At 41.0% G+C, this 13,090-nt stretch overlaps 2 protein-coding genes across 2 annotated transcripts; both read right to left on the minus strand.

Moving 5' to 3' along the window:
- Nucleotides 1-410: 410 nt before the first annotated feature.
- Nucleotides 411-3,811, minus strand: LOC310998233 (1-acyl-sn-glycerol-3-phosphate acyltransferase delta-like). The gene is made up of 8 exons (XM_083988181.1): nucleotides 3,599-3,811; nucleotides 2,905-3,074; nucleotides 2,644-2,805; nucleotides 2,383-2,536; nucleotides 2,176-2,278; nucleotides 1,997-2,072; nucleotides 1,585-1,783; nucleotides 411-714 (listed from the first exon to the last, which is right to left on the minus strand). Exons 1-8 carry the CDS (start codon nucleotides 3,774-3,776, stop codon nucleotides 620-622), a joined length of 1,137 nt encoding a protein of 378 aa, XP_083844307.1. The 5' UTR covers nucleotides 3,777-3,811; the 3' UTR covers nucleotides 411-619.
- A 2,605-nt stretch (nucleotides 3,812-6,416) lies between these two features.
- LOC310998234 (1-acyl-sn-glycerol-3-phosphate acyltransferase delta-like) lies at nucleotides 6,417-10,316 on the minus strand. The gene is made up of 9 exons (XM_083988182.1): nucleotides 10,173-10,316; nucleotides 9,247-9,428; nucleotides 8,976-9,145; nucleotides 8,533-8,694; nucleotides 8,272-8,425; nucleotides 8,066-8,168; nucleotides 7,888-7,963; nucleotides 7,569-7,767; nucleotides 6,417-6,530 (listed from the first exon to the last, which is right to left on the minus strand). The coding sequence occupies exons 2-9, from the start codon at nucleotides 9,422-9,424 to the stop codon at nucleotides 6,439-6,441; spliced, it is 1,134 nt and encodes a 377-aa protein (XP_083844308.1). The 5' UTR covers nucleotides 9,425-9,428; nucleotides 10,173-10,316; the 3' UTR covers nucleotides 6,417-6,438.
- Nucleotides 10,317-13,090: the final 2,774 nt, after the last annotated feature.

Below are 13,090 nucleotides of genomic sequence, written 5' to 3' on the forward strand. Positions count from 1 at the left end.
AAAGGAGCACCATCCAAATAGTCAGGTTAATTTATCACTTGTCGTTCGGCAAGCGCAGGCACTAGGAAGGATTTTTTCTTTTAAAAAATGTATTTTTCTTTGCCTTTTTGCTGAGGAGTAAATGTCAAGTTGGAGCAATGTTCAAGTCTACTGGTCACCAGTGGAGAGCTGTTCATGTGACTGGAGCGTAGCCAACAAAGAGGAGAAACGGGGCCTGCTCTCCCTCCCTGCTGCTGAACACATAACATCCACACAACCAAACACAGACACTGACACACACCACAACTTCTGGTCCTCTGCTGCTCTTATAGTGTTTGCTATGTACAAACAATATTAATAAACCAATTGTTTTTTTTAAAAAAAGAAAGTGAAGTGTGTATTTTCTTAAGCCACTCATCATTACTATGACATTACTATCACAGAAGTAGTTCATTTAATTTAGGCTGACAGGTATAACTTAAATATTTGCAGTGTTATTTGAGGTGTAATATTAACTTGTTAAATGTTCACCTGCAACATTAGTACAAGTTGCCAGACACATTAGCAGTAAGACAAAATAAAGTGATATTTAGACTGGTAATTGCTGCTCTGCAGCTGCTCAGATCAGTTCAAGCCAGGATTATTCAGTTTTGTTTACAGGAACCTCCTTATTCCCATAGTTGGAGCTTCTGTCAATCTCAGTCTGGCCAATCATCCAGCGTACTCCCAGTGAAGCTGTGAAGCAAAGATTCAGAAAGAGTACATTTAGATTACCATTAGAACAGGTCACAAAGAAGTGGAGAGAGGTTTCATCAGACATTGTTTCCCTAATTAATTTCCTGGTCGAGATTACAGATTACTGTATTTAGGATGACAGCCGAGTTTTTCTCTGATTTCTAAGCTCAATTTTGTGCCATAATCTGTTCATCATTATTTCAAACATAGCTGCAGATTATTGCAGAAATGCTTAAATAATTAGAAAGAAAAAAATAAAACTTGAGTCAAAGGCTTTCTGATGCTAATTATGATTTGAATGAATGAATAAAACTTTATCAATCTCCCAAAGGGGAAAATCAATGTGTCACAGCAGCAACAGATACGAAGACAAGGCATACAAAAAAGGTAACCTCACTAATAAATAAAATAAATAGATAAAAAATAAAGGCTTATGAGTTGGTAAAGTGCTAGGATCTGTGTGTGTCTGTGTGTGTGTGTGTGCATGTGTGCGTGTGTGCTCACGCTCCATTGCATTCAAGCACTATTGAACAGTCTGATGGCTGTGGGGCCTAAACCGCTCTGTTCTGCACCTGGGGAGAGTGAGTCTCTGGCTGAAGGTGCTCCCCCTCAGCCACATTTGTACTACCAGAGTTGCCTTAACTGTCTAATGCTTTTATTTCCCCCTCACTGTGCATATTATAATAGGGGAGGCCCCCAAAACATCAACACTGACCTAATAATGAACTTTCCTTTGCACATGGTGGAGTGTGAATTGAGGCATGACATAGCCTAATATTTCCTGATTTATCATTAATACATCAAAAAGAAAAACAACAAGTTACATCAGTAATTAAGCCTTAAAAAATGACACACTGTACTGAAACTTACCTGCAGAGCAGAGAGCCACAGAGACTAAGATGGTGAGCACGGATCCAGAGCTGATGAGTTGAACCAGCAGCAGGCCCAGCGGGTAGAGGAGCAAACAGCACCAGAACAACCAGTTGATCAAGGCCCAGGGTCGTCGTGGGGGGCTCATTGTGGGACCAGGGAAACGCCCAGTCTGTGTGTAGTGCTCCTGAAAGCTGTCCTGCGGGTACATCAGTGCAGACACACGACAATACAAAAGTGTCCACATCACGTGTGAGCCCCTTGAAAGTCATGTTGACCTTGTCATTACATGGTGACAAGCTAAAATGTTCAGTGTTACCCAGTTTAGGTTAAAAATTGGAGACAATGTGGCATTTAATAGTACTTTACAAAGTCATTACAGCATAAACCTCTGCCTACAATACCCTCTCACCTTCTCCTGGTAGAGTTTGTGGAGCCAAGCAGCGCACTCTGCTTCATCCTCTGGGATCGTCTCCAGAGGGATTCTCCTGTGAGTAAAAGAGGGAAGTCAGATCTCTGAGATAAAACCATATTACACCAGTAAACAGGAAACAAAGGGTGCAATCTTCACTACAAAACATTTCTTTGTACCTTATGTATAAATCTGCATGATATTTCTTCCCATTAAGAATCCCAAGCAAAGTCGGAGACTCGTTGTTTCTGAAGTTCATTGTTGAATCGTAAACAGCTGCAACTACAAAAGAACCAGACACAAGCAGCAATTTGATTTGTAAATCTCTCTCTCCAGCTCACAGTGTCTGGTGATTACTGGTGGCAATATTTAAAATAGATACGCACCAGTTCCTCTGAGGTTTTGGACAGTTACCCAGAATCCTTTGGTCCTGGGCAGAAGGTGATACTTGAGTTTGGGCAGACCTTTGCTCTCAGCCACCTGCATGCTGACCTGGTGCTTCTTTGGTGTGAGGCGTGTTCCTTCACAGTAAAGCAAGAACTAGCTCCAAGAAAAGAGACAGTTCATGAATAACACTATTCAGACATATCTCTGTATCACCACTCTAACTGTAAAAGACATCACTATTTCCACAGAGTGAAATTTACCCAGAAGTTTTCTGGATAATCCCGCAGGTTCTGAAGACTCTGTGCCACCGTCCTTCGGTCTTCTTCCCATTTCCTCGTACAGAAAACTGTCTCCTGGAAGTACCACATCCAACCAATGATTGGAACATAAGCCAGCTCTTTCTTGACTAATGCTTTTGAGCTCTGTAAAAGCAAAAAAAGATTGTATTTTAAAATTTAAAATGCAATCCAATGCACAAAAAAGCTGAGCACTTGGTTTCTCTGAGAGAGACTTCCTCTTACCCCAAGAACTCCAAATCTGTCACAGAAGGTCCAGCCACACACAAAGTCAATCTCAAAAGTGTGGTTGAGAACTGAAATTGCGTTCTCATTTCCATACAGTGGATAACTCTTGGGGTCGGTGTAGAGCGTGCATTCAGTCCCAGACCACCACTCCAGAGCAGCTACCATCTCTGTGGATCATGAAGACACAGTTCTTAAGGCCCCTCTGTGTTTTGTTTGGAAAGAAGCCTTTAAACCAGTGGTATCACAAATTTCTGGTGACCCCGCTATCATGTGCAGTCACATGATCGCGGCCGTGAATCAAGAGCCAGCTCAGATATTTTTATATGCTGCATTTTATTTGAACTTGATTTATATTCGAGAAAGTGAAAGTACAGTTGTTTAAGATTGTGCATGGTGTTTTTAACAATAATTTAAAAAATAATAGTAATTAGTTACAAAATATTTTCCATCAGTTTTTTTTATTTTTTTATTTATTTTTTTATCAATTACTAGACATTTCAGGCGACCCCATTTGAACTCCAGGCGACCCCACGTGGGGTACCGACCCCAAGGTTGAAAAACACTGCTTTAAACCTTTGATCTTGCTCATTATTACAATAAAGTTACAACTGAAGTGATAGATTTTTTCCTTCCAGCAGCAAACCAGACTTTAACACTCATCTATGTAACAGAGAATAAAAGCAATACTCACGGCTGTTGATGCAGTAGCTCAGTCTGACATTGACCCTGCGGGCTAGCTGTTTGCTGACCAGCCACAGAGGGAGAGTGCAGAGCTGCAGCAGGTTGACGATGAGGCCGCTGGCCAGGAACACATAGCAGATGATCAGGTGGCACAAGAAGTGGGATTTCAGCAGCTGCAGGAGGCCCATTGCTGTGTTAGAGCTGTGCAACTTAAAGCATTACAAGAAGAACTGCCTTTTATTCTCACACATCTGATGTTAGAGTACAAGATCACGCTCTGTCAAACGCACCAATCAGCTACAAGTCTAGTGTTGACCTAAGGTAACTGCCCAGTAACTGACAACGCTCACCCTGCTGTGACGTGATGATTCACTTTCAAGAGGTCAAAATCCAGTAGTATAAAGAGCAAGAGATTTATAGTTCGATTAACATCAACACTCCCTTCCCTCTTTCTGTTTGACACATTTGTGTGTGTTTTAAAATCCAATATGAACTCTAAACAGAGAATATGCAAAGTCTTTAAAAAAAAAACCTTTTCTAACATAATTTGGGATTTTACACATGGAAACACATAGCATATTTATTTTATTAATGTGTCTGTTACTTCTGGGTGTTTTTCTCTTTCCACATCAAGGTTTAAAGATGGGTTGACATAGGGACAATTATTTTGAAAATAATCATTGGTGACTGTAGTTGTTCCTGCTGCTTCCTAGCTTCCTTCCTAGTTCTGATCTTTTGCATTTCTGAGTAAAGCCACAGCTCATAAGACCAAAGCAGCGTGAGTGAAAAAATCAAGTGTGTAAAATATAGTTACTGATAAAAGAACCAACTCACCAAACTTTTACACTTTCTTTTAGCCAAGATGATGCATACTCTACTTAAAGATAAAAGAATAAATAATGAGCTTAATGAAATAGACATCATGTTTATTTATTTTTAATTCAAGCATGTATTGTGACATAATTACACAAGGCACACATGGTTTAAGGACAGTTATTAAGCTTATTGCATTGTCTTTAGTAACCTCATGACTTATTCTTCAGTACTGATCCAGGATCATCACTCACGGCAGTGATTTAGTGGCCTATAAAATCTGTTATGGGAGGAAAGCTGAGGGAATATACAGTATCTCTGGATTGTGGGTAATTTTCTGAGTGGCTTAGAAAAGGAGAAAGATAAATATAATTAAAGAAAAATATTTTCAATTGCTTAATGCACAGCTCCACTACTTCCTGAACTTTAGTCAGCTCCTTTATTTCCTGTCTTACTTTATTGGACAAACTGATTAATCCAGGTGTGTCTGGCTGTTGTTGTGAGGATTAATCAGTTTGTCCAATAATGTAAGACAGGAAATAAAGGAGCTGGCTAAAGTTCAGGAAGTAGTGGAGCTGTGCATAAAGCCTATTAACATGAAATGTGCAGGCACCAGAGAATCCTCAGAGGGGGTAGTATGATGATAACTTGGACAAAAATAACTTGGGCTGAAAAAATGACATCAGCGTTAAACAAACCACTTTGTTCACTAAAGAGTAAAGGATCAGTATCACCATCTTCCTCATAACATTGTGATTTCCTCATTTTTCTACATGAGTAACCAACGACACCGTGTGAGGGATCACCGGGCCTGAGTGAACTGGTTGAACTGGCTGTTAGTAATCTCATCTCATCTCAGTCATATTGAGGTGAACTGCACACTGGGAACAACGGGTAAGAAAAGTATGTCTCATGCTTGTTCTGCATGCCACCACCAGGGGTCACTAACACTTTTTTTTTTCCCGCTCCATTTTTAAAAGTGTGGCCTTGTGAAATCCTGGTGATGAGTACGTGATGCAACTGTTTCATGTATGTGTATGGTAGCACATTAGAGTGAGGTCATGGACAAGCAGCAGATATCTGAAGCTCAGTCCGTCTCCTCACTGAGACAACAGGAAGAGTGATAGCGACTGAGGGAGGAGACTGGCTCACACAGAATGTGCTCTTCCTCTGTTTTTACTATCAATACGATATGCACTGGAGATTAGCTGTGGCTCCTGTTTGTGGTGACAGTGTATATCTATTTGTTCTTTCACATAACCACAGGGAGGTGACGATTAACACAGATTGTGAATGTCTCCTCGTTTTATCCCAGCTTGCACAGACATGAGCATAAATACAACTTCTACACTGTTTTTTTTTTTTAGCTGAGCAGTTGAGTGTTAAGTTTGAGGCCTTCAGAAGATTTCAATTTCTAGTTGCTGTGAAGAGTGTTTTTCTAGTGTATCCAACTATGACAAACAGGCCCTGTTCTCCCTCCCTGTGGTTGAAAACAAAACATCCAAACATGATGACACACAACACAACTTCTGGTCCCATGCTGCTCTATAATCTTTTCTCTGTACAAATAATATAAATAAACAAATTTCTATTTAAAAACAAACCTGAAATATACATTTTTATTCCCCTATGAAATTACATTCTACATTAAAATCACAGAGGTAGTCCATTTTGCACTTGGTTGAAGTTAGAATTTCAGTTTGACTTATCAGTGATAATATTTGTCTTGACTGTATTCAAATATTTACTCTGCTATGAGGAGAATGCAGAAGTCAAACTTTGTCTCGCCTCATGTTCCTTAGTATATGTTTATCAAAGCAAGTTGCTCTCCACAGTCCAGGTTCATGATCTTTGATCTTGAGCTTTGCAGCAGAGCAGTAAGACACAACTATCCTGTCCGCATTGTGCTTGGAAAGCAGGTTTGCACTTGTTGGACCAACAGGAACCTGTCAGACTGGTGTTTATACATTCTGCAGCCAGCAGCTTGGAAATTAGGGGCTGTGCAAAGAGGCAGCTCAGAGATAGGGTCAGGATCTCTTAGTTTCTGTTTACAGGAACCTCCTTATTTCCATAGCTTGAGCCTCTGTCAATCTCAGTCTGGCCAATCATCCAGCGAACTCCCAGTGAAGCTGTGAAAGAAAGATTCAGAAAGAGTTCAGTCAGAATATTATGTGAATGAGTCACAAAGAAGTGGTGATGGGTTTTGGGATCATGAGACACTGTGATTTCAACAGTAAATTCCTTAATTTGTTTTGTACATTTATCTTAAAAGTATGAAGAGTTTTCAAGATCAAAATCAGAGATGTTCCAATACCATTTTTCCCTCTTGATAATGATTCTGATACCTGATACATTGTGTATTGGTCAATACCGAGTACCAATCAGATATCAGTGAATTCAAAAAAACTACATCTAATAAATAATATTATTGTTATATGGCCTAGTTCAAGTTAAAGCCTTTGGAAAACGAATGCAAACAGTCATGGAGCTTCTTTATTTTCTAGTTTGACAGCCTGCATAAATGGAAAAGAACATGAATCAATCTAGGAAGTAACAGTCACCCAAGGGTGCACACCTTTGAAGGCAGGTGGGAGAAACACTGCCTTTAAAGACGTGGTATTGGATCAGTGCATAGATTTGTGCACTTGCCGAAGCCCAGTCTGGTATTTTTGGCAGTATTGAAGGCTTTTCGATGCTGGTATTGGTACTGGAACATCTCTAATCAGAGTGCAGTTATGCGGCTAAATCCAAAATCCAAAGTTTATTTCCAATGTGACATTAGTAAATGCTTGAATCGGAGATGTCTCATGTTGTCTTCTTAACCTCAACCACAAACATGGCCTCTCATTTATTGTAGAAACTGTAACATGCTCCTCCTGATCCCATGCTATTAGATCAAAAGTCTCCATTTAACATCTCTGTGAAACTATTCAGATGGATCAATGTTTAGCTGCTTTGTTGCGTAAGCTCATGCCTGAATGCTGTTGGGGACATGCTCCCAAAAACTATTTGATCATAGTTTTTTCAAAAAAGGGAACTTACATTTGACTCGTCAGATCTGCTGCTTTGTGAAACATTTTAACAAAAAGGAGCTGTTAACCTGAGGGAGGGACTGTTACACTCAGTTCAGGGTGACTTCACCTTGAGCTCCACTGTGTAAAACTAACCTGCAGAGCAGAGAGCCACAGAGACTAAGATGGTGAGCACGGATCCAGAGCTGATGAGTTGAACCAGCAGCAGGCCCAGAGGGTAGAGGAGCAAACAGCACCAGAACAACCAGTTGATCAAGGCCCAGGGTCGTCGTGGGGGGCTCATTGTGGGACCAGGGAAACGCCCAGTCTGTGTGTAGTGCTCCTGAAAGCTGTCCTGCAGGTACATCAGTGCAGACACAAGGAAGCAGAAGAACATTGTTTAGTTTGTTCCTTGAAAATGTGGGATAAGCCAAAGTATAACAACTTTGTTTCTCCACCAACAATACCCTCTCACCTTCTCCTGGTAGAGTTTGTGGAGCCAAGCAGCGCACTCTGCTTCATCCTCTGGGATCGTCTCCAGAGGGATTCTCCTGTGAGTAAAAGAGGGAAGTCAGATCTCTGAGATAAAACCTTTTACACCAGTAAACAGGAAACAAAGGATCCAATCTTCACTACAAAACATTTCTTTGTACCTCACATATAAATCTGCATGATATTTCTTCCCATTAAGAATCCCAAGCAGAGTCGGAGACTCGTTGTTTCTGAAGTTCAGTGTTGAATCGTAAACAGCTGCAACTACAAAAGAACCAGACACAAGCAGCAGGTAACTGTACAACTCATTTGATTTGTAAATCTCTCTCTCCACTTACTGGCAGCAATATTTAAAATAGATACGCACCAGTTCCTCTGAGGTTTTGGACAGTTACCCAGAATCCTTTGGTCCTGGGCAGAAGGTGATACTTGAGTTTGGGCAGACCTTTGCTCTCAGCCACCTGCATGCTGACCTGGTGCTTCTTTGGTGTGAGGCGTGTTCCTTCACAGTAAAGCAAGAACTAGCTCCAAGAAAAGAGACAGTTCATGAATAACACTATTCAGACATATCTCTGTATCACCACTCTAACTGTAAAAGACATCACTATTTCCACAGAGTGAAATTTACCCAGTAGTTTTCTGGATAATCCCGCAGGTTCTGAAGACTCTGTGCCACCGTCCTTCGGTCTTCTTCCCATTTCCTCTTGCAAAAAACTATTTCCAGGAAGTACCACATCCAACCAATGATTGGAACATAAGACAGCTCTTTCTTGGCTAAAACTTTTGAACTCTGGAAATGTTGAAATGAAAGTATGTTGAGGAACTGGAGGGCAAGCTAGGCACATTTTCTATACAACAAGATGATAATAGGCCAGTTTTGAGAGACTTGATGAAGTAAAAATTTAACATGCAAAAAAAAGCATGAACATTAAACATTTATGACTTGGGTGTGAGACTTCAAAGACAGGGAATTGAGATGTGCAAATTGTTTTCAGCCGTTCTATTTATGCACCAATGACAATAATCTCAGTTTTTTATTAATGTAATATAAAGCATGTATTTTTCTCTTACCCCAAGAACTCCAAATCTTTCGCAGAAGGTCCAGCCACACAAGAAGTCTATCTCAAAACTGTGGTTGAGAACTACAATTGCGTTCTCATTTCCATACAGCAGATAACTCTCTGGGTCGGTGTAGAGCGTGCATTCAGTCCCAGACCACCACTCCAGAGCAACTACCATCTCTGTGGATCATGAAGACACAGTCATGAAGACACCTCTGTGTTTTGTGAAAAAAGTGTAGTTCCTTCCAGCAGCAAAATAAACAGAGACAAACAATACTCACGGCTGCTGATGCAGTAGCCCAGTCTGACATTGACCCTGCGGGCTAGCTGTTTGCTGACCAGCCACAGAGGGAGAGTGCAGAGCTGCAGCACGTTGACGATGAGGCCGCTGACCAGGAACACGTAGCAGATGATCAGGTGGCACAAGAAGTGGGATTTCAGCAGCTGCAGGAGGCCCATTGCTCTGTAAAAGTTGCACAACTTAAAGCATTAAGACTCAACTACTTCCTCGTGTCACACCCACCTCCCCTCATCAGTCAGCTCTGTCAAACCAGCCGGAGTGGTTCTGGGCCGTGACAGCGACTGTTCCCCCAGCACTGATCCCACTCTGACATAAAGGTTTTCTTTGACTGGATGTCATCTGCTGAATGGAGCCTCTGTGCTGGACTCAGTACAAACTGGTCTGTGCATAAAATGGCATTTGACAGGGTAAATGTTTGCTCCTAGCAGTAGCCTACTCCTTTTTGGGTATAGGATTGCTGGATTATTATGAAGCTCATAACAATAGGAGTTTTGGCAGGACATTTCCTTAAAGTGCAGGCGATATAGGTTTACACAGATGTGTTATTAATTCAGTGTGCTCTGAAAGGTCATACCCATCCTGCTAGAGTTTTGCAGTCACATTTATGGCTGTTCCACAGCTCTGGGAGACGTCTGACCTTATTATTTACCATCAAACTAGTTTTAATGGAACAACACAGACAGGCTTATCTGCAAAATCAGTGGCAACAGCTACCACACAATAACAATGACAAAATACCACTTAAAATAGAAACACATCATATGTCAGTGTGAGGTAGAAACACAACTATGCAAATAATCAAAAAAGAAATACAATCAGAGGCAAAGATGCTTAAATAGTCAAATTATTACTATTCTAAAAGGAACAGGAAAAATATACCACCCATTTGAGACATGTGACATTTACCTTGATCAGTCAGTGCTGTCCAACTTTAGTCTTTCAAAAGTTTCCAGATGAGAAAAAAACAAAAAAATACAAAAATACAAAACAGCTGTCTTCACCATGTGTCCATATCTCTTGGAGCTCCTGCTGCTCTTCAGATTACAGTTATACTCACAGAAAACTTCCCCCAAACAAGGAGCCACACCCATCTGTAAGCCACGCCTGGACCCGAGGAGGATGGAGACATGTGTGCAGGCCATGGTGCAGGCGGTGCAGGCTCAGGGCGGCTGCTGCAGAGATGAGAGGCGTGGTCGCGCTGCTCAGGGCTGAGTCAACAAGCCGAGCCCCTCTGTTACCATGGTGACAAACATAGCAAATAAAGCGTCCCATTAAGTTATCGGCTCAATATCATTCCTCTCAGCTCAGGATTGTTATGATACATTTAATCGGTCTGTGAGTTATAAAGTAAAAGTGTAAAACGTTGAAACAGCGCGCCATCATCTGAAGATAAGTGCTGCAACGTCACACTATTTCTCGACGCCACTAACACGCGAGTGAGTGAGACGTCTTTCTGTGTTTCCCTACTCTTTGCCCTGCCCTTATTTGGTCATAGGAAAGGTGGGGAGGGATAGACGCATGCGCAGTGCTCTTTGGCGATAAATGAAATCAAATATCACCAAGACGATGAACGGAACAGGCGTATTAGCAAAACTTTTTTTTTTCTTTTTTCTTTTTTTTAAATGTAATCTGCGCAACAGCCTCAGAGACAATAACAACCTCTGGTCTCACATTCTCCCCTGGCCATTTACAGACGGTCTGTGTGCAAGCCACAGTGTCGGGGGTTCAGCGGGAAACTGGTAAACAGTGCCGCCTCTTGGTGGACAGCACCACCTGCTGGTAACATGTCGCAAGTGTGTAAGAGGAAAAACTATTTTTTTCCCCCTTAAAGGGACAGTTTGACCCCAAATGACTCCTAATATGTGGTCAGCAGCATCACTGGAGCTGGGCCTCAGCAGCAGTAAGGCAGGGGATAGTGACTGAAAAGAAATAGGCTACTGCACGTTTTTGCAACTTTTAATACGAGACAGGTGCCACCCTCTGCTTCAAAATGTATAGCACAGTTTTACCCTCCACACATTAACCGGTTACATTGCTGGTTGTCCCTTTGACTTGCCCCTCAAGCAAGGTTAGAATATTTATTTTTGCACAACTGCCAGTATTCATAATGAGTAATTCAAAATGCCATGTTTTTAAGACTGAATCAAATGGACATTACACATTCCCGTAAAAATGTTTGCCGGTAATTGCTTTGACTTCGAATTTTATAGCTCAGCCAGCAAAGCTTTCCCCCCTCTTGTTAAATTTGTTTATTATATAAAACTCATTTTCTGGACACAAAGTCAGGTTTTATAAAAGTAAGATTCCTCCACTGACTTTTCAACACAAATAACTTTAACAGGCTAAATAATCCACTTCCCAAAATTAAAAGGTCACAGGAAAGGCGGAGTGTGGTCTGTGTGAGCTGGCTCATGGAAACACTGAGTTTAATAGACCCTCTCTTAAAAAATAAAGTAAAATAATGCCATTCCTCAGCTGAAAGTAAAACAGAGTAGAAGTGGAAACAGATACACTGACTAGTGACTAACAAAAGGCATCCACTTGAAATGCTCTCTTCAGCTTGACGAGATATAATAGCTCAAGCAATTTCCTCTTGCCAACACTAGAGGGAAATAGAGAAGCACAGAACACAGCTTCTGTATTTTGTGGAGAAACTCCGACTAAATACATTTCCCTGTTGCCTGCACAGTAGATTAGGTCACATTTTCTCTTTTCTCTGCATTAAAGAAATGTTGTGATACCTATATACCCCCTCACCCCCATGCCAACCTAAACAGTATCTGGTTATTTTTTTTTATCTGTGATCCGGAGACCCCTAACAGGAGCTTAATGGGGTCCCACTTAGGGGTTGCTGAGAAGTGTTTCCAAGCTCTCTTTTTACAGGTCTCATAATGCTTGAGCCCTCATGTCCTTTACGACCAAATAACCTTGAAGAGAGGACATGCCTGTCTGAAGAGGTCCAACCATACGGTAAAGTAGCTCAGGAAGCGCTTTATGTTGAAATACCAAAGGCAAAGAGTGTGAGGGGGCTCAAGGGGAATAATGTTTAGTAAGTATAGTATGTGCAGAGTCACTTTGTGGCTACAGACGATGGAGCACAGCACATTTTACACTGTCAGCTGAAAGCTGTGAATGAATATTTCAGTAATTTTAAATCCTAAAGCACCTTCACAAAATGGCACTAATGTATATCCAAGTCACTCTGAAGCCAAATACCTGCATTTGGTTGGTTAGATTAATCATACTCAAGTTCAGTGCGCTTTGCACATGTAGCATTTACAGGATTGTTTTTCTTCTTTGTTTTCTCTGATTTACGAGAAGGTCGAGGCAAGAAAAGGAAATAACACAGTAAAACCTTCTCCTTAGTGAAGGAAACCATTCCCATTTAGTTTATTTGGGTTTTGGTTCCAGTCTCCTTTTAAATGGGAATAAAATGCCATCACATGCTGGTAGGTGAGAGGATACATGGTGATACATGCATTTTAAAGTAACAACCCACTGCCTTATGTGCAGGCCTTCGTTATTATGTGGTAATGCTCTTACTGCCTTTAGAGACAGAATATTAAGTAGCACTGGTACCAGTTTGATCATCATAAAAGCACAATATTGAAATATCCCCTTAAGACATTTTGAGGCACATACTGTATGAAAATAATCTGTTTTGAATCAACACAAAAGTCAAATAAACTATTCATAAATTATTGAAAGCAAATCCACTCATTTTCCCTCATTAGAAACCCAAATCTATGAAGAGACAAATAAACATTAGATTTTGAAGCAGAACTGCTGGATGCAAGATGTTTTCCTCTTCATTAAACAGCTCA

The sequence above is a fragment of the Trachurus trachurus genome (assembly GCF_905171665.1).
Source record: "Trachurus trachurus genome assembly, chromosome: 15".
Classification (NCBI taxonomy): Eukaryota; Metazoa; Chordata; class Actinopteri; order Carangiformes; family Carangidae; genus Trachurus; species Trachurus trachurus.

Excerpts from the sequence above, each read along its gene's own strand:
- LOC310998233 (XM_083988181.1), bottom strand. The coding sequence starts at position 3,776 with ATGGGCCTCCTGCAGCTGCTGAAATCCCACTTCTTGTGCCACCTGATC. Across the intron at positions 3,075-3,598 it reads GAGCTACTGCATCAACAGCC|AGATGGTAGCTGCTCTGGAG; the intron begins GTGAGTATTGCT and ends CATGATCCACAG. Across the intron at positions 2,537-2,643 it reads ATTATCCAGAAAACTTCTGG|TTCTTGCTTTACTGTGAAGG; the intron begins GTAAATTTCACT and ends TCTTGGAGCTAG.
- LOC310998234 (XM_083988182.1), bottom strand. The coding sequence starts at position 9,424 with ATGGGCCTCCTGCAGCTGCTGAAATCCCACTTCTTGTGCCACCTGATC. Across the intron at positions 7,768-7,887 it reads ACAAACTCTACCAGGAGAAG|GACAGCTTTCAGGAGCACTA; the intron begins GTGAGAGGGTAT and ends ATGTACCTGCAG. Across the intron at positions 6,531-7,568 it reads TGTGGCTCTCTGCTCTGCAG|CTTCACTGGGAGTTCGCTGG; the intron begins GTTAGTTTTACA and ends TTTCTTTCACAG.